This window comes from Lepisma saccharinum, chromosome 6, assembly GCF_977018435.1.
Source record: "Lepisma saccharinum chromosome 6, izLepSacc3.1, whole genome shotgun sequence".
Classification (NCBI taxonomy): domain Eukaryota; kingdom Metazoa; phylum Arthropoda; class Insecta; order Zygentoma; family Lepismatidae; genus Lepisma; species Lepisma saccharinum.
This window is the reverse complement of record NC_139234.1, coordinates 82,101,640-82,121,141: the sequence shown is the minus strand read 5'-3', so window position 1 is coordinate 82,121,141 and position 19,502 is coordinate 82,101,640. Positions and strand designations below refer to the sequence as shown.

Here is a 19,502-nt window from a genome sequence, read left to right as displayed (position 1 = left end):
ACAGGGTGCGTTTTATACGCCGATAATCAGGTTTTTATTAGCTTGTTTCTGTATTCTGAGTCGGACGATTTCTTTCTTGCTTCCTTGCTGCGTGTGACGAAGAAGATCAAAATGTTTTCTTTCCTAGTTACAACATTAGGTAAGTTATTTGTTAAAACTAGTTCTTCATATTTCATAATATTGTAAATTAATTTAAAATCAGTGATAAAGAATTTTCTTCAAAAATATGTGCAAGAAAAGGGGGCTTTGTCCTATACTCCGGTGAGTCTTATACTCCGGAAAATACGGTACACTGCAAAAAAAAAAAGGTGTGTTTGGGGTGAGTTTCGCTCTTTGGAAGCTTCGAAGGTCAGAATACTCGGAATCCTCACCCTTTTGAGTGAGTTTCTCCTCCCTACCCTAGGGTGAGTGCAGATCTGTCGTGAAAACCTTCCCTATACACCCCTTTGGGTGAGTTTCGGCTGCACCGTGATGCCACATGTACAAACTTTCCCACTGAAAATCCACTCACAGGCCTTTTCATAGCGAAAGAATTTTGCCGACATGACAACGTTTGTCGTCCTGGACCCCCTGCCAGGCTCTCCGAGGCAATTTTTTCTACCTGCTGAACCCTTTTCCCAACAAATTACCACCCTGTAGCAGTTCTCTAAATATTCAGCAGAGGCGCTGTACTGCAAGTGGCGCTGATTCGAGTGACTAAATCGTGAAATACTTTCAAAATAGGTCGAAAACCTAAAGTCCGTCGACGTTGTTCGTGTGGGGGAAACTAGCGGTCGAGGGACCTTGGAATAAACCTGTCAGTTTTGAGATCACTATGATGTTTTAATAATTAGAAAGTGTACGAAATAAATACCTGTATGTTACATGTAAATTTCAGGAATAATCTATTTGAATAGTCATTTCTTATTTTCAAGTACAATTTCACTGCTTTACGTCAGTAATTAACAAAATTTAAGCCGAAAGAAAAATATGATTTTTCCTCACTTAAACAAAGGAAATACATGTTTATAGCCTGAAGGAACGTGTGACATATGCAATCGTGCAAGTGCATACAAATTAAGGCATAAAAAACGTGTTTTTTTGTTTACAATATTTCTTCTTTCTTGTTGTTCGAACCTGTATGACTGCATCTTTGTAGTTATTTTCTCATGAAAATATAATGTGCCTTCATTATCAATGTTATCTTGGAGAAGTAAATTTTGTTACTTGGAGTCGGTATTTCTAGTGTTCATTCATAACGCTTATCTGTCGGGCTGCATTACACTTTTCCTATTCTTATTTCATTACTTTTTTCGGCTAGGAGGAAGCTCTTATGCAAAACACAGATTACAGATATAACACCAGGAGTACACAACCTGAGTACTCAATGTAATTGGAATTATTTTTTAACGCTTAAATAATTTGTTTAACCTTACTATTTTACAGTAAATTTAACGAGAGGCGTCAAGACAATTCTCTGTGCTGAGATGTAAAATAAACTTAATGTTTAAAATGTGACCCCACCACAATTAAAAATTTAATATTTCCGAAGTCACTGGGATTATCGTAAAGGATTATGACCATAAGAGAAGGGTTATGCCTTCTTGTTATGAGGCACGTAGCCAGGGGGAGGGCTAAGGGGGCTGAAGCGCCGAAATCCTACAAATATCTAATTTAAATAGTGCATAGAGGTAATTAATTTTACTTACTTAGCAGGATTAAACATTAGATCGAAAAAAGTTTAGTGTGTAATAGAGAAACCAGTTTATATTGTTATATTCTACCATTTAATCCAAAGAATAAATGGATCCACCAGCTCTCAAAATTTATAGTTTTCTTTGTGACAAGTCATACTATATAAACTTTATGAGTAAAATTTGGGCAAAACTTTTAAAGCCTTTACTGACGGAATGTGTAAAGGATAATAACAAAATACAATAACTATGAATTTCAGTACACTAACTGTACAAAATGTAAAAAAAATGGACAATGTGTTGGATATACACTCATACAGTGGATCTAGCAGTCTCTCTCCATTTACACAATAATAATAATAATAACAAATAATTTGGATTAAAATTGGTTTATTTTCAATAACTTATAATAGTTGTTATTGTAAAATGATAATTATAACCGTGGTAAACTGGTAATAATTATTATTGTCATTATTCTTTCTACCAATCAATGGCCTGTCCCCTTCTGCAAATATTTCTGGCGACGCCTGTGGTGATAAGGATGAGCCCCCCCGAAATAAACGGGCCTGTGTTATAGTCATGTTCCTAGAATTCCCATCCTTCCTGCATTTGAAATTCTTTTTTTAAAGTTCTCTGCCAAACAACTTACGTACGCCACCAATATGACATGTGACGAATACTTCAATTTGCAATTTGACGAATGGCTTAATTGTAACGATGAGGATAACACTGATGAGACAAAGAAAAGGACATATTCAAACTTTACCCAAACCCTCTGCTTCGTAGTTTACTACACCAACGACTATCTTTTGCATTTATTCAAAAGGTATGCCTAAGGGCGGTAACTCCAACAACATACAGTCTAATAGAAAATGTTTCATCCCACTTTGCGTTTTATCCTTGCAAGGGACCGCAACTCCAGAAGACATTCAACTTTCATTACTTTCCCCCCCCCCCCTACATCACAGTCAATGTACAACCTAAAATGCTTATCCATATTTTTGAAATCTTTAGAGCTGCATAAACAAAAATCATAAAAGTTTCTAAATAGGTCCGCTTATCTAAGTATTCAAAAGAAATTTTGGTTAAGCTAATTAAATTACCATAAACGCAGTTCCAATTTGTTATTCTTGTTTCATTTCCAAATATACGCTACATTTAATGAGGCAAACTGGTTCCCTTTCTGAGCCACTGTCTTCAAATAGATGTGGCAACAAATAAATTTTGCAACGACGTGTTGAATACCATACGTGAATATCCTCCAAAGTTCCGTTTCTGGACTTTCTCTCCTTTTCCTTTGTAACGAGCAACCCCTTGCTGTGCGCGTCACGCGTCAATGCACCAAACCTGAAGTCTTCCCTGGGAATGACATTACAAGTCGAAGCAATGTTTTATTTCTGGTACACGATTATATTCCTCTGATAAACGCTGTGATTAAAATTTCTAACTAGCTTTGAAAGCTTTTTCTTGAACAAACTGTACAAAAGTTAATTGTCCTTGTCCGTGGCCGTGCGGTCTAAGGCGCTGTGCTTTGGCCTCCGACGGCATGGGTTCGAGTCCGCCTGGGTTCAGTCTCCGGGTTCTCGGCCTGTGCATAGGACCGGTGGCAACCCACCATCGTGAGGAAATTGGCGAGCTACGAGTGAGTAGTGTAACCCGGTCACGGATATCTCCTATAACGGCTGGAGGTTCGACGTGCTGACCCCACGTCACCCCATTACTGGTTGAAGATCTCCACACCTCTAGGTAGGATTGTGGGATGGAGCCTGGCAGCCGGGAGATAGGTCAAGGCCCTTCGAGGGCTGTAGAGCCACGGGTATTATTATTATAGAAGTTAATAACAAAATTTAATGACTATAAGCATCTCAGTCAAGTTACTGTTGCGCTGGAAATTCATTTATCAAGTGGATCGAGAAGAAAATTCCTTCCAAGGAGGATATAATAATAATAATAGTAATGATAATACATTTGGAATAAAATTGGTTTATTTCAATTAGTTTATAACAATAATAATCATAAGCATGATAATTATTATTGTTATTAATATTACTGTTTAAATTTTATTGTTGGCCTGACCACCCCTATAAAGAATTCTGCTTCCTTGTAATCCACGCGCACGTCACCTACTAAATCAAGAGATTATTATTATTATTGGTTTGGATATATACGTGGATCTTTTCATAAGCCAACTAATTGACCGTCAAGCATTCGGTAGCAAAATCCTTGAGTCTACTATTCAACGTGCTCGGTCACGGCTAACTTATTACATTTATTTCAGACAGTTTGCATTATACTGGCATGTAAGATTTCTCAAAATATGGTCAACTGAAGTGAATCAATGCCATTGAACATAGGATTACTTTTACAAAAATTAATAAAAGTGCAAAATGAATTTAGGTTACAAACTGAGACGAGAGTCGTGAATGAAGGAACCTTTCGTTCTTCGCCAGACGTCGCTGTAAGCAGACTCGTTCTCGTTGCTCTTTCTTTCCCGAAGGAAAAGCCTCGGTCTCGTTTAGATTATCTCAATAATAAATATATAAGAAATGTTTAAAGACATTTAGTAATATAACTTAAAAACGAAAGTTTTAGAAAATTAAACATCTTTAAATAAAAAGTAAATCAAGTTGCATATTATAGAAATTTTGATTATAACGAATTCAAAAAATAATTTACACTACGATTTACCAAATCCTTGAACAATACAAGGCTTTCGGACAGTATAAGTCTCGATTATACAGACGGCTGTCACTCTCGGTTTTGTCTTCATTTTAAATTGTGCTCGGTTTCAGCCAAAGTGGCACAAAAGCGAAGTAAAATAAAGCAAATCAATCAATCAAAATAATCATAATACGTAATAATAAATTTTATACCAACGGCCGATCTTCCTTTAAAAAATTCTGGTTTTCTATTGTTCTAGTCAACAGTCGAAGGCAATCGATATATGTAATACCTCGAATGACGTGTCTGCCTGCCAGTGAGAAGGAAAAGAAAACAGCATTATTCCTGCTTACCACTATCTAAGATACAGTTTTATTAGTAGTGCAAGACCCTGCATTCAACGACTAGTTAAAAAAAAAATGAAGTTACTTATTGTATTTTGGATGATACGTCCTTCATATCTTCACATTCACGCTTGTTTATTAACTATCTGGATTATTTTTAAAAAATGTTATTTTTCGCAAGTTCTCGTGTCCATTGGCAATATGTACAAATACAGGAAAATAATTTATCTTATGGAAATGGCTATTTCAACAGTCACTCACCCAGGCTCGAACCCGGACACCAAGTGACGAGAGCGTTGCACCACAGCTCTGCACCCTGTCCGTGGGGGTTCCCTTATTGAGAAGAACTTATTGCTTACAAATCCCGCAGGAAGAGTACATTATCTTTGGTAACGACCACCATATAAGTTATATTTTCTGGAGTTCTTTGTTCCAATCAGTATATTAGGACACTACAGTAAATGCAAAGACAATATTTTCAACAATAAGACATTAAATACTCATTTATTATTATAAAATTTTAATTACAGATTATTGTAACGAACTGATAATAACCAGCATTACACAATAAACGCAGTTTGAAGTTTTCTTTATATAAAAGCAACAAAAAACATTATCATGTTCACATTAGTTTTTTAGGGGGTAAAAATCTAGATTTTTGGTCAACTAATCATGTGTATTAGAAAGTATCAATGTCAACTATTAACTAATAAGTTCTGGGGAAATTTGAAGTTGTTTGTTGCGGAACCTGAATCAACTGCCCTTATCCTCCCACCCCCCTACTATAGGGCTGTTCCTGGATGAGAATTACAATATTATATTCTACATTAATATTATTATGAAGTACTTATCTCTGTGAAGGAAAGCCGGTCTCCATGGCGGAGTGGGTAGCGCAGCGAATCCAGGCCTGGGGATGTGTTTTCTTTGCGAGTGTCCCTTCATGAATTTAATCATATCATCAATTCATCCTCATCTTCGCGATTAGCCAAAAGTGACACAAAAGCGAAATAAAATAAACCAGCTCAAACAATTTGTGGAGGAGAGAAATTCTGTCCTTTATTTTCTTAGGACTTTGGTATCCACAGAGCGCTTACAAATTGCCACAAACCAGTGGCGGATCCAGAAGTTACAGCTGGGAGGGGCGAATTTCATTCGAATGCCTCACCTCACCGAACCTCAATTCTAACATACACTACACTGCTATATATAAACAACATATTATACTGTAAACAGGAACGAAGCTGATTTTGTGTTCTAGAAGATAGAGAATTCCTTTGCAAAAATAGAGGTCGAGGACTGGAATAGGTGGTTATTATTGTATCATAATGCCTCTTGACCTCCTATTGCCACAATGTAATCTGAATGAGCAGATATGAGAAATATAGTGAATATTCAGAGAACACGAAAGCCTATTCCCTCAAGGGGTCTCAGTTGGATTTCATTTTGAAGCATATTGCACAGTGATTCAATACAAATTTAAACTGTAGTGTCAGTTTCGATTAGCTTATCTTGATCATAAGGTTGACTTATTTTATAAATATTATCGAGCCTTTTAAATTTGGGGATAAAAGTCGGAACATTTGAGTCTCAAAAATATCAGGTATAATATCATATCCAAGAACTGGCAGTTGGGAATGGAGATCGCTCCCATCGCCCTCCCAGTGGATCCGCCTGCCACAAAAGTTGTCTAAACTACCCCCACCCCCAAAGATCGTTGCTTTGTTTAAAGGACATTCACTTTTAGTGTCTTTTGTTGCAAGTCACGCGTCATATACGGCGCGCTTTTCGTGTGGACCAATCGAAGGACGTCTGGGATAAGCAGGCCCAGAATAGCCTTGCCGTTGACGTGTGAGGTCGTCTGTGCCGTGGGCCAGAATAGTTTGTCTGCTGAGTGGGTATTTGAAAGTGAAGATAAGAAAGCAGGATTCGAAGGTAAGTAAGTTCAATAACGTTTTCAATATTTTTACACTGTAAGTTTTCTTTATATATGCTCAGATTGTCCTATCCTAAATGCTTAGACCAAAATGTGTTTCACATTTCGAAATAATGACAGTACACGGTGAGAGGGCACTGTTTAGCATGCAGTGTGAGCCCTTTCAATAGTTCTCGTCCGAAGATTGGCATTCGTTATGGTTTGATTTGATTTGATTGATTCGTTTTATTTTACTTCGCGGTTTGTGCCTCTTGGCTAATTTTGAGAATATGGGGATGAGTGATGAAATTGATGAATGGACATTTACAAACAACCATGCCCAAGCGGGATTCGAACCCGGGACACCTGGCGTCGCAGCTCGACGTGCTAAGACATTTAAATAACTAGCGAAATCACAAATATTACTCTTTATTACTTTGCTCCTCAGGTCGCCTAACTTGAAGATTATAACAAATGTGAAAATTTTGGGGGTCCTTGTCCCCGCCAATTTACGCCTATGGTTACGGAGACTGAGAAATCATGGTTTAAGTTCGTTTCCGTCCTTCCCACTCCCATTTTTGGAGAGAAATAACTGGAAAACTATAACGATAAAAAATAAAATTTCAAGTGCACAAACGAAATTCTATCCAAGAAGTTGCTTGATTTTTTCTTCCTCCATGATGGGGAGCTTTTAGTTGTTTAGTTTAGTTATTTCATTGGTACAAACGTAATGATTTTGTCCTTCATTTTAAAGTTGGGGGCGAGGGAACTTCAAATATTAATTTAATTTACTCTCAAATCGTTACGGTACAATCGAAAAAATGCGCTGGGATAAAACTGTACGGGCTACCTGAAGTCCCCCCCCCCCAAGTTCAATTTGTGAATACTCGAACTCTGTAATGTTGCAAACGAAAGTAAATGCGATACAATCCGGTACAAACGAAAGATAATCTTACTTTAAACAGAATATGTGGATGTTTGGGGGAACAACGTCACAAAGGTTGACCCTACTACAATTATCACTGCTACTAGGATTCTCTATCATCTTTATTTCTTTCTCAGTTTTCATATGTTTCAATTTTTCTCTGCTCTCTTGGTTCCTCTGTTTCCATTTCCGTTATTCTTCTTTACCTTTTGTCTCTTTCTTTCTACGCTTCCTTCTCTCTTTACCATTTCCTTCTTCTATTTATGTTCTCTGTCATTCGCTGTCAATGTATCTTCGGTCTCTTTCACCCTCTCTCTTTGTGTTCTTCTGTTCTTGTGTGATTCTCGCTGCGCTGTAAGCAATCCCAATTTTTAACTGTTGGCTATTTGTGTTAGGAGGAGATGGGCCAAAAATATTTCGTGGTGGGCTAGAGCCCCCTTTGGTGTCGACTATTCTGACTGCGACTGACACCTTCGTTTGGTGTGTGATGTTCCTAAAGTTGTAAAGTAACTTGTTGCGCACAATTCATAATCTTTCGTTATTGGCTGTCGGAACGTACCCCAGAGGGATTTGTAATTGATTTTTAAGTAAAGAGGCCAAAATAATGCAGTGGGATACTGTGGGACGTAAAGTTAATTTGCATGGGAAATATTATTTACAAAACAGGCTTCTGTAAGAGTTTATAAGATTTGTAAGCTGCTGCTTAAACTCCATTCATTCGTTGTAGTCGATTGCATCTAATTCACAATTTTTTAAAGGAAAAAAGACACATTGTAAACAAGGGCGTGAAAGTTAAATATACCTTGACATTAATTTTCGGGAGCAATGATCGCCTTCCCACATTCAGATGCTGATATTCGTGAGGTTTTCTGTAGTGTGCGTCCATAGTATCTTCTAATTTTCGGTCCTTGGGGGATTCTAAACATTAACAATTTAAGTTAAGAAAACTTACAATTTCAAGCAGCAGCTAGAATTTCTTTTAGAGTGTTGTCTTAGATTTCTTTTACACATAAATATGGTTGTGTAACATAAAATTTTAAGTATTATTTTAATTTTCAACTCCTTTTCAGGAATGTGCCATGCATAGAGAGGAGTGAATACGGATAATACCCACAAACACACTCGCCTTAGTTCCAATCTACACTGAACATTTCGCCACTCATCACCGATAGCAGTTTTTCAAGGATCCTGCATGGGTTGAATTTACACAGATATGCAATGTACGTAAGTAGAGTAGTTCAAATCTAATTTTGTTCTCTTTTCAAGGGAATTTATTATTCATTATTTTCATAAGTTTTAAGCTGTAGGAACTTGAAATGACAGAGGTCTCTTAGGAAGTAAGCTTATATGCTGAGATGGGAGGACCAGTGGCGACCACTATATGTACCCAGGTGTAGCACACGCTAGAGGTGGTCAGTGAGTGTGAAAAGAAAATTAAAGTGTCAAAAGTACATGCATACATAAATACATGTATCAAGGAGTCCGAGGTTCCATACTCGGTAGTGGTTCAGATTTCACTTTGAACTTTAGGTGAAGCCCCGATTAGCCTTTCTGTGCATAAAGTGGACTTAAAAACAAATTCAAACAACAAATCTGGAAATAGGAAAGGGTGGGTGGGTGTCTCATAGCTTCGGTTATTTCTGTTTCAAAGGGAGTGTTCGCCACTGGGAAGGACAGTACTAATAGTTATACACAGTGTAGGCTGGAGTGTAAAACTTTGTTGTGACTGTCTTAAGAAGTATTTTGAAATTGATATGGCATACTAATTACACAATGTGTACAGCGAGATGTTAAAATATTACCAGGCAAGTTGTTCATAATTTTCAATATTTTTTGACGTCCCACGTGTATTTAAGGAATTGAACTGCATTGAACTTCTCCGGGAAATATTTATGCATCTCACTCTTTACATACCTTTCCTAATATCTTTGTTACACAATTAATTTCATGGAGGATTAGTGAAAAAAAAAATGGTTGACTAGACCACACAGCAAATATACTTCTGTGTCAGCATCTTTAAGTTCTGAGAATCGATTGCTGCTTGTGTACAATTTAGTGTTCTTGTGGATGTGGGATGAAGTAAGTGATTCATACATTTTATTTGTTTTCTCTTTTCAACTTGCAAAGTGAGGGTCTGTGATGCTACATTTATTGGCTATCAGTTACCCTGTAAAAGCCTACATACAAATTTTGTCTTTGGAAATTAAATTCATTTTGAGATGTTATGTAGAAGAAAACACACAGATAAAGAAATTAATTCTTATTTGAAAAGTATCTAAACTTTCATCATTCTGGGTTTCTTTCATTCAATCTTCCACTGTATATATAGACATTCCTTATGAGAATTTAAATTGCTGGGGGGATCCAAATGATACTAACTTTGCATGATAATTAACTTTTATGTGTTAAATCCACTTGAACGTTTCAAATAGTCTTCCATCTATTAAGAAATATAGTTGTACAATAAACTGTTGTATTGAAGAAGTTAAATTTTTGCTACTTTCAAGATTAATCTAATTTAAATTTATTCCTTATTTCAGACATTGAATGCTGTTTAACTAAAATAACCACATCTGATGTTTGAAGATGATCCTGATTTTGTAAATGGAAATGTAAGTAAATAAATCAATTAACCTGTATGTAATCTGAAAATGTCAGAATCACATAAATAGAACTAGGAACGTAAAATATAATGCTGCGTGTGCGAACCATACATACACACCTTTCATTTTGTAATTAAGAATCTTTGGATATGCATTTCCAAAATGCACCTTAGCATAAATATACAAATTATAATCTTTATGTATTTCTTTCGTAGCCTACTAAACTTTCAATAGAACTTTATTTCTGCTACTTGAAAACAGAATCATATCCATGCTTTTATTTTTGAAGAGTTGAACTTTCATGTAGCTATGTCTTGTTTCTATAGAAAATATTTAAAATTGTCAAGGGTATGTGTCTCTTGTCTGCTGGCTGAAGGGATGGAATGAGGCATCCACTCACTTCTCCTTCTGGCACTGTGCCTGTTACATGCTAGTATAATGTACAGAATAAATAAAATCTTTTTGCCTTTTCGCTACATGATGTTTACACATACACTTTGACAGGACAGAACTACAGGGTGCGAAATCATTGAAAACTGGTGGGGGAAGAAAGTTCTTAATTTACATTCCCCCTCCGCCACATGTGTGTATTATAAAAAGTAAATTAATTTGTTACTTTTATACATATCAGATATTGTAAAGCAGCCAACTAATTCCTTTATTAACTTGGTTAAAGATGTTATAAATTATGAAATAGTTGAAGTGCTTTTATTATGTGTAAGTTTTTGTTTTGTTTGTGCTTTATGTTAATATAAATCAATTAGATTTCATAGTTATAATTTTCTTGCATTCTTGTTTTACTTTAATTGTGCGTATTGGTGTAGATTTGTTAATGATTTCTTGAGGGAGAAAGCATTCAATACTCACAACTACACTAATTTGTGTGTGTTTTCGATATTATTCTTAGTACAGTATATTTGAAATTAAAAGTAATTACTTATCTTTCGTTTGTTATAACAAAAAATCTTCCCCCCGGAAATTTTTGGTGGGGGGATTTTTAAGGCCAAGATTGTTGGTGGTGGGAAATCCCCCTGTCCCCCCAGGATTTCGCACCCTGCAGAACTAACAGAAACAAAAGAAAGCTAAAGCTAAACACTCAAAAATTAGTAAAAAAAATATTTTTCACACCAACATTGAATGGTACTGTTTGAGCTCTTAGGCGACACCAGAAAGGTGTTTGTGTGTGTGTATTGGGGGGCAATCCATTGACTTAACTTAATAGTAGAACAAATATTAACAATAAGAATCATGGTTATGACAATAATTTTACAGTAATAACTATTATAACAAAAAAATAAAATTATATTATTATTATTACTATTATTAAATCCTTTGGGAGAACTACTAGATGAATGAATATCAAGTACAACTTTTCCTTATTACTATAATTTTTTTTTTTTTTTACATTTTACAGTTAGTGTACTGAAATGCACAGTTATTCTGTTTTATCTTTAAGTTTTAACTTTTCAATAAAAGCTTTCTAAACATTATTTATGTTATAACAACTTCTGCTTTTTGTGACTTGAAATGGCCGATGGCAATTCCAGGGGGTGGGGGGGTCAACGGATATGTTCCACCTCCATCTCCCGACACCGATGTTTCAGCACAAAATATTATCCTAAAGTAATTTCTTACTTTTGAAGATAGTGTGCCATTTCCAGTTATATGCTGTGGCGTGCCCAGTAGTCAGCCCTCATTTCGCTATTTTTTCCTGCCTGTTTATAGCCCCATCATCACCCTCCTTGTATAGGCCCTTGCTTATGAAATAAAAGCACGCATGTTTATATTACCTTTGCATAATAGGGTGACATACTCTTAGTCCCTCCACCTGTTCATTCAATCAGTGGCGCACGCAAGGGGGGTTACTGGGTTTAACCCCCCCCGAGCTTTAAATATTATGGGAAATGCTGTGTAAAATAAATTGCCAATTTAGTGCTACTGCATTCAATGTAGAAACTGATCAGCTTGAGGGCCTCCCCGATGGTGCAGTGGTAGGTCGTTGCCTTGTAATCAAGGGGTCCTGGGTTCGATACCCTGTGGAGGCACATAGTGGTTCGGATCCCACTTTGAACCGCAGGTCCAGTCTCGATTAGCCATATTGTGCATAAAGTGGACTTAAAACACCAAGTCAATCTATCAATTGAGCAGCTTGACTGATTGATTTTGTTTATTTTTCTTCGCATTTCTGCCACTTTTGGGCTAATTGCGAACATGAGGATGAGTGATGATATGATGGAATGGATGAATGGACACTCACAAAGAACACCTGTGCTCAGGCTGGGATTCGAACTCGACACCCCAGGCGTTTTAGCATGCTTTCGTAACCACTCATCCACGAAGGCTGGCTACTCAAGCTTGAATCACTTTGTATGCACACATCACTAGTATACTTTTCGGGGAAGTATTAAGACTCATAAATGTTATAAGTACATTCTAAATTATCACATTCTGACCTAAATGCATTCTTGGTTATATTCTTATTTACTCTTACATTTTTTCTCCTTTCAGATCATGGACGCCTTTCCATACAGACATTTTAAAGGAATACAGCATGCAAATTTTTAGCAATGAAGTAAAATTCCTCTTTTTTTTGATAAAATTGTGAGAACTATGTTGAATTATTGCAAGATGAAATGTACGAATATTGTAAATAAAGTTGAATTTTTTGCTAACTGGTAACTTTATTTCTTCAACCTAATCTTTGGGGCGAAAAAAATTAAGCTCTGTATTTGAAATAGAGTGGTTAAAAATTATGTATATGAACATTTATAACTTCTACTAAATTTGCTCTGCCTTCTTAAGAATGTACATTTTCGTTTCTAATTAATTTATTAAAGTACTGAAATAGGTTCTAAAAGCACCAAAAATCACTCACATTGTAATGATTGTGGCATTGAACTGAGTGTGCAGAACCAACAGCAAAGGAAAGGTAAGGTTGAATTATTGCTTAATGTGTATGCATTTAGTGGCAAGGTAGTATTTTTCAGAGATTATCCCCTTACCATGTATGTATATACTTGCATCCAACGTATACATAAAATTTATCTACGGATATACAAGTATACAGTATTTTGTTGTGTTAAGTATGTCATTTATTTATCCTAGCAATGTATGTGAGCATGAGTGTTGCTTTCCAAACAGTACAGAAAAAAGTTGTTATTTTATAATTAACAGGTGTGACTTCTGAAGATCAATACCCTTCATGTTATATTGTACACTCAAGGACACTTCTGGGTTGTAACAGCACCATTGACTTTCAATTAAATCATTACAACCCAGCAGTGTATGTGACTGTACATATATCCAGTCCCAATTGGCTTCTAAGCATCAAGTGGAAGTCTCAAAAAAGACTTATTGGAAAATATGTATGTACATTAAAAGTTGCGGCTTTTTTGTATGATTTAGAAATCGATACATAATATTCCTTGCAAGCTTCATGTAATTTAGGGATGGCTTGTTCTTCTACATGAATACCTTGGTGAGCGTGCTGCATCTAGTTTCCTCTAAGATTTTTAAGCTTTGTCAAATTTTAATGCTGAATTGAATGGTATTATTTTTATAAAGAAGACAATTAATCACATTAAAATCTGAACGCATTAAATGAAGAAACACTGTTTTCACTGTGATGTCGTATATTACACAATGCAAGAGTTAACATTGCATTTCTCTACTTTGATACATTTGCCATCTGGGAAGAAATTACAATGAAGTTATGATTGCTCTATCTTATTCTGAATTCATATTGGATAAGATAGAAAAGATCTGACTGATTCTTCAAGGTTAAAGGTAAGCATTATTATACTAAATGAAGATCATTTACCTCTTCCTCACGAACCCCTCAAACTCACCCTATGGGAGGAAAAACACACTCTATACTAGGGTGAGAATAACTCACCGTATGGGAGGAAAAACACACTCTATACTAGGGTGAGAAAACTCACCCTTATGGGAGGAAAAACACACTCTATACTAGGGTGAGAAAACTCACCCTTATGGGAGGAAAAACACTCTATACTAGGGTGAGAAAACTCACCCTTATGGGAGGAAAACACACTCTATACTAGGGTGAGAAAACTCACTCTTATGGGAGGAAAAACACACTCTATACTAGGGTGAGAAAACTCACCCTTATGGGAGGAAAAACACACTCTATACTAGGGTGAGAAAACTCACCCTTATGGGAGGAAAAACACACTCTATACTAGGGTGAGAAAACTCACCCTTATGGGAGGAAAAACACACTCTATAGTAGGGTGAGAAAACTCACCCTTATGGGAGGAAAAACACACTCTATACTAGGGTGAGAAAACTCACCCTTATGGGAGGAAAAACACACACTATACTAGGGTGAGAAAACTCACCCTTATGGGAGGAAAAACACACTCTATACTAGGGTGAGAAAAACTCACCCCAATATGGGGTGTGGAAACTCACCTTTTGGGGCCTTCTATTTGTGACAAGCCAAACTCACCCCAAAAGGTGAGTTTCCACACCTTTATTTTTTTCAGTGTAGTTACTTTTAAAATGAGTAACTCTAACTGTAACAAGTTAATTCTTTCAGGAACAACTATACTTTCTGTATATTTCAATAGATTTGAATAAAATAACAAGTTTTTTAATATGTAACGTTCTACTCGCTTTAGTTCCCTGGAGATTCACAAGCTACCGTAAAATTTAAAAAATGGATGAGGCCGTGGATTAAGTAAACGTTTTGTCAGTAGAACGTACAAATTGCTGGGTAGGAGGCAAATAAATGCCTGACCTTCCGGGCTCTAATAATAAATAAAAATGTTAATCTGCATATATATTATATATTTGATGCAAGGAAATACAGTGTGTCCCGCTTATACGCATAATAAAAGAAAAAATCACAACTTTTTTATTTACCAATATTTTTTGTCCAAAGTTTGTACAAACATGTAACAACTCAGAACGTTTTTTTACAAATCAAGAAAACGAGCGAACTTCCACATTTGAACCGTTAGTGGCACGGCAAATGTCAAACCGGTTGTCAGATTCAAGCCACACGCTTTGAAGTATGTGCGGGGTAACCACAATTCTTTCACGCAAGTCTTGTAAATCTGTAACCGGTGTACAGTAAACTTTGTCCTTAACACACCCCCACAACAAAAAATCACTCGTTCAGGAAGTCTCTAACGAGATTTGAGAAATGAACCGGTTCTGCGTAACTGTTTTTCCCATTAAACTAACTAACTAACTAACTCTCTAGCCTTCTTAAACTCGAAGGTTCATGGCTGCAGCAACACAGGCCTTCCATCTTTCCCTATCTTGAGCAAGATCTATATACTCTTTTCCATCCCTACCGATTTCCCTTATAGGTCCATCTCAACGTTGTCCCTCCATCTTCGTCTTGGCCTTCCTACAGGTCTCTTACCATCAGGTTTCCCAACAAGAATCCTGTAAACTCCTCTTTCTTCTCCCATTCGTGCCACATGGCCTGCCCACCTAAGTCTTCTTTATATAATTATTCTAATAATATCTGAACATGAATACAAATGATGTAGTTCTAAATTATGTGACCTTCTCTTCTCCACTCACCTGTCTCCTCATCCCTTTTATGTCCAAAGATTTTCCTAAGGATCTTATTTTCAAATACTCTCAATTTATGTTCCTCTTTCAATGTAAGGGACCAAGTTTCACATCCATATAATACTACAGGCAAAATTACTGTTTTGTATATTTTAACTTTTAGTTTTTTAGATATTAAACGAGAAGACAAAAGTTTATGAAAAGAGAAGTAACATGCATTCCTGAATTAAGCCTACTTTTTATTTCCTCTTTAATATAATTTTCATTTGTTAATATTACTTCTAAGTATTTGAATTTGGAAACTCGTTCAAACGAGTTGTTATCAATAATTAGATTTTGATTATTACCTAACACTTGGTTTCGGCTTGTAAGCATATATTTAGTTTTCTCTTTGTTAACTTCCAAACCTATCTCTAGCAGTTTTGAAAAATATTTTAGCATTATTCTTAATTGTATTCACATCATCCCCCAGTAAGTCTACATCATCTGCATATGCTAACAACTGAGTCACGCCATTTAATTTTAGTCCTTCTTTAGTTTATTTTACCTTCCTAACAGCATATTCTAAGGCAAAATTAAAGAGCAATGGAGATAATGCATCCCTTTGTTTTTCCCATGTCCTTATTGAAATGTACGATGGAACTACTTCTTTAGCACCCAAACCATAACGTGCACGAAATCGTTTCTGCACAAGTGTCACAGACTTTTACTTCAGACATTGAAACATAAAACACCTTTTCTTGTAGCGACCACATGACGAATGGCTACTGATAAACTGATAATATCAGTTTTCAAGACATTCTGGCTACTGCGCAAGCGCAACTACCACTGCATGTGTTGCTAAAAAAAATCTGAGTCTCTCTTTATAATGAAACAAAAATCACATCATTTTGACAGTTTGTTTAGAAGTTATGAATTTTTCTTTTATTACACGTATAAGCGGGACACGCTGTATTTGTGTGACGTAATTGTTTCAAGTATAAATGTTTACATTAAATGTTCTTACCTCTATATTTTAATTTTTTAAATTAGCCATGTCTATTATAATTATAATTAAAATTTATTTAAATTTAAATGGTAATAAATAGAATAAGAACAGCTTGCTTTCAGCTCATACATAAAACACACTTTTTGCCACTTTTTCTCCCGCACTATGCTAAACCTTATCTACCAAGGGAAAGTAAACTGTAGTTGACCCCAGTATTGGAACTCAATCGCCGCCACTGGACATGAAAAAAAAACTTTTTTTGGATACATTTAAGTTTCTCCATTATCGAGCCTTCTCGGTGACCGGGCGAGTTAAGTGGTCGCCTATCGATTTTGCCGAGTTCGAATCCCGTCCTGAATATGGATACTATTTTCATCATTTTCATCTAATCATCACTCATCTTCATGCTTTCAATTAGACCAAAATTGAAGAAAATTGACGTAAAATGCAAATACAAAGATAAATATGCAGCTTTCTCTCCGGATATTATCGTGAAACAGAAAAACATTCAATTTAAGACGTAAATTTGTCAACTCGGCTCAGTTTAAAAATGTGAACTATTGAAAAGTTAATATTTAGATTTTTTGATAAATAATCACACGTACCTACATGGTTCATTATTTTTAGTCAATAAATAAATTACTAGAAAAGTGAGAGATTTTGCTTTGTCGAATTTGGCAGCGATCATGAAAGAACATTATATGCAAAGTGGAAAAGAATATGAAAAGAGTATCAGATCTTACCCCAGTGGTTTGAATTTTCCTTGCTTCTGGAACCTTGACAAATAAACTGGACCCTGCATTACACATACGAGATTATATATACGCATGCTGCATACCGGAAGCATGATAACAATATGTTCACATGCAATTATGTTCCAACGCGTGCTTAACATTAAAAAAATCCCGGTGGGGACAATTGGACGGTGACGTAAATGGCACCTCTTCAAACATACAATTACAGGATGTTCAAAGTGGCATGAATTTGATGTACCAACCATGAATCCTGTATACGCTGAGTTTCTTTCAAATATTTGATCCGTACAACTTGACAATGATAGATTACATTTCTGGCAAAATTGGAAATAGTCATGTCTTGACATATACGGAAATGTATGCCGTCAAATTTACTGAAATCTGTTGAAGGGCATCCGTTATGTCAGAGAAAACGTACTCTCCCTCTGTCCTCTCTGACAAATGATTGATGGTTCAGGTGTAGAGGAACCGCATTAACGTGATACAATTTCGAAATTCTCCCTTGTTTCCATTGCTTTACATTATTTTTTGTGAAAAACAAATGCAACAGTTCTTAACTGTCAATAATTATTTTTAGAGTTATTGAAAAACATGCTGAAATTCATACAATTTACACCCGATCCTAAAAAGCTAAATTACCATTGCCTGGCGTCTTTACCAAAAACATAAATATAAATTGTAGGAATTTAGGGTGTGTTTTTAATGTTTCCATAAAGAGAGCCAAAGTGCGTAAAGCTGCTATTCGTTTCATAGCACTTGTTCAGTACAGTCTGTTCTCATCGTCGCTGACCATACTTTATCGCTCCGCAACCCACGCGGCGGCAGGAGCGCCACTTTTTTTTTTTTTTTTTTTTTTTAAAAAAAAGATTTATTTTCATTACCAGTACAATAATGGCCGGGGAAGCACTAGGTAACTTATTTACATTATTCCTACAAAAACACAGAGCCGTTCGCGCCTTTTTTCTGGTGTTCTTTTAGTTGCTTACACGCCTCTGAAGTGACCGGTCCCCCTTTGGCGGCACTCAGTACCTTGCGAGGGAACGTTTCCTACCTTAAATCATATCATGCCAGCCATGAATTTGACGGAAATGAGAAGAATAAAATTACAGTACGTTTTTCGGCACGCAAAATTATTTGTATGCAGAAACCATACGAAATGTCAGTTGTCAAAATAACGATATTGAATAGTGACAGCATTCGGTTCCTATTATTTGAGTCAGTATGGCTTATTTTTACGTATATCTCATAAAACTAGGAAAAACATATTGAGATTTAAACGTTTTAAAAATATTTTGTAAGTTCCTTCGAGTTGTGTTTCATACGTGGGTCGTTCAATATATAAGTTTCCGTATGCTGTAAAAAATAATATTTTTAAGATACATTAGAAAACTATACATACATGTGTAGGAGAATCCTTCTCACTTCTCCACATAATCCCCATAGAGATTCAGGCATTTGTCCCACCATTGCACCAATTTGTCCATACCCTTTGCAAGAAAATCAGGGCTCTGGCTATTGAGCACTATTCTCACATTACGCTTCACTTCTTCATCTGTTTCGAAACGGTAACCTTGCAATTCAGACTTTAACACCGGAAAAAGATGGAAATCACTCGGTGCTAAATCGGGGCTGTATGGAGGGTGGGGCAGCCGTTCTCACCCCAATTCTTCAATTTTGTGTTGTGTTTGCACTGCTGAGTGGGGGCGAGCGTTATCGTCAAGAAGAATGACACCAGCTGACAGGAGACCTGGTCGCTTATGTCGAATTGCGTTTTTCAGTTTATCCAATGTTTGACAATAACGGTCAGCATTAATTGTTCGTCCTTGTTCCAAAAAGCCCATAAGCAGAACGCCCTTAGCATCTATGCTTCTGAACTTCCGAACAAGCATTAACTTTTCGCCCTTGAGCGCATGCGCCTTCACGTCTGATAACGAATCGATTGTTCTTCCTTGTAGACGAAGGATGGCGCTTGTCAACCATGTGCTTCTTTTTAATGGCATTGCTTTATACAATATTTTATAGCACAGGGAGACTTATATATTGAACGTCCTTAGTACATTTCATTGCTTTTTCTGCAAGTCTGTAAGATCT

General features: G+C 36.2%; 1 protein-coding gene across 1 annotated transcript in view; it reads right to left on the bottom strand.

Moving 5' to 3' along the window:
* LOC145989476 (uncharacterized) overlaps window positions 1-17,462 on the bottom strand; it is a 33,900-nt gene extending 16,438 nt beyond the window's left edge. Inside the window, exon 1 of the mRNA XM_083124824.1 lies at window positions 17,400-17,462. Within this exon, the coding sequence (XP_082980950.1) occupies window positions 17,400-17,458 (59 nt within the window). The 5' untranslated portion in view covers window positions 17,459-17,462. The remainder of the gene's footprint in view (window positions 1-17,399) is intronic.
* Window positions 17,463-19,502: the final 2,040 nt, after the last annotated feature.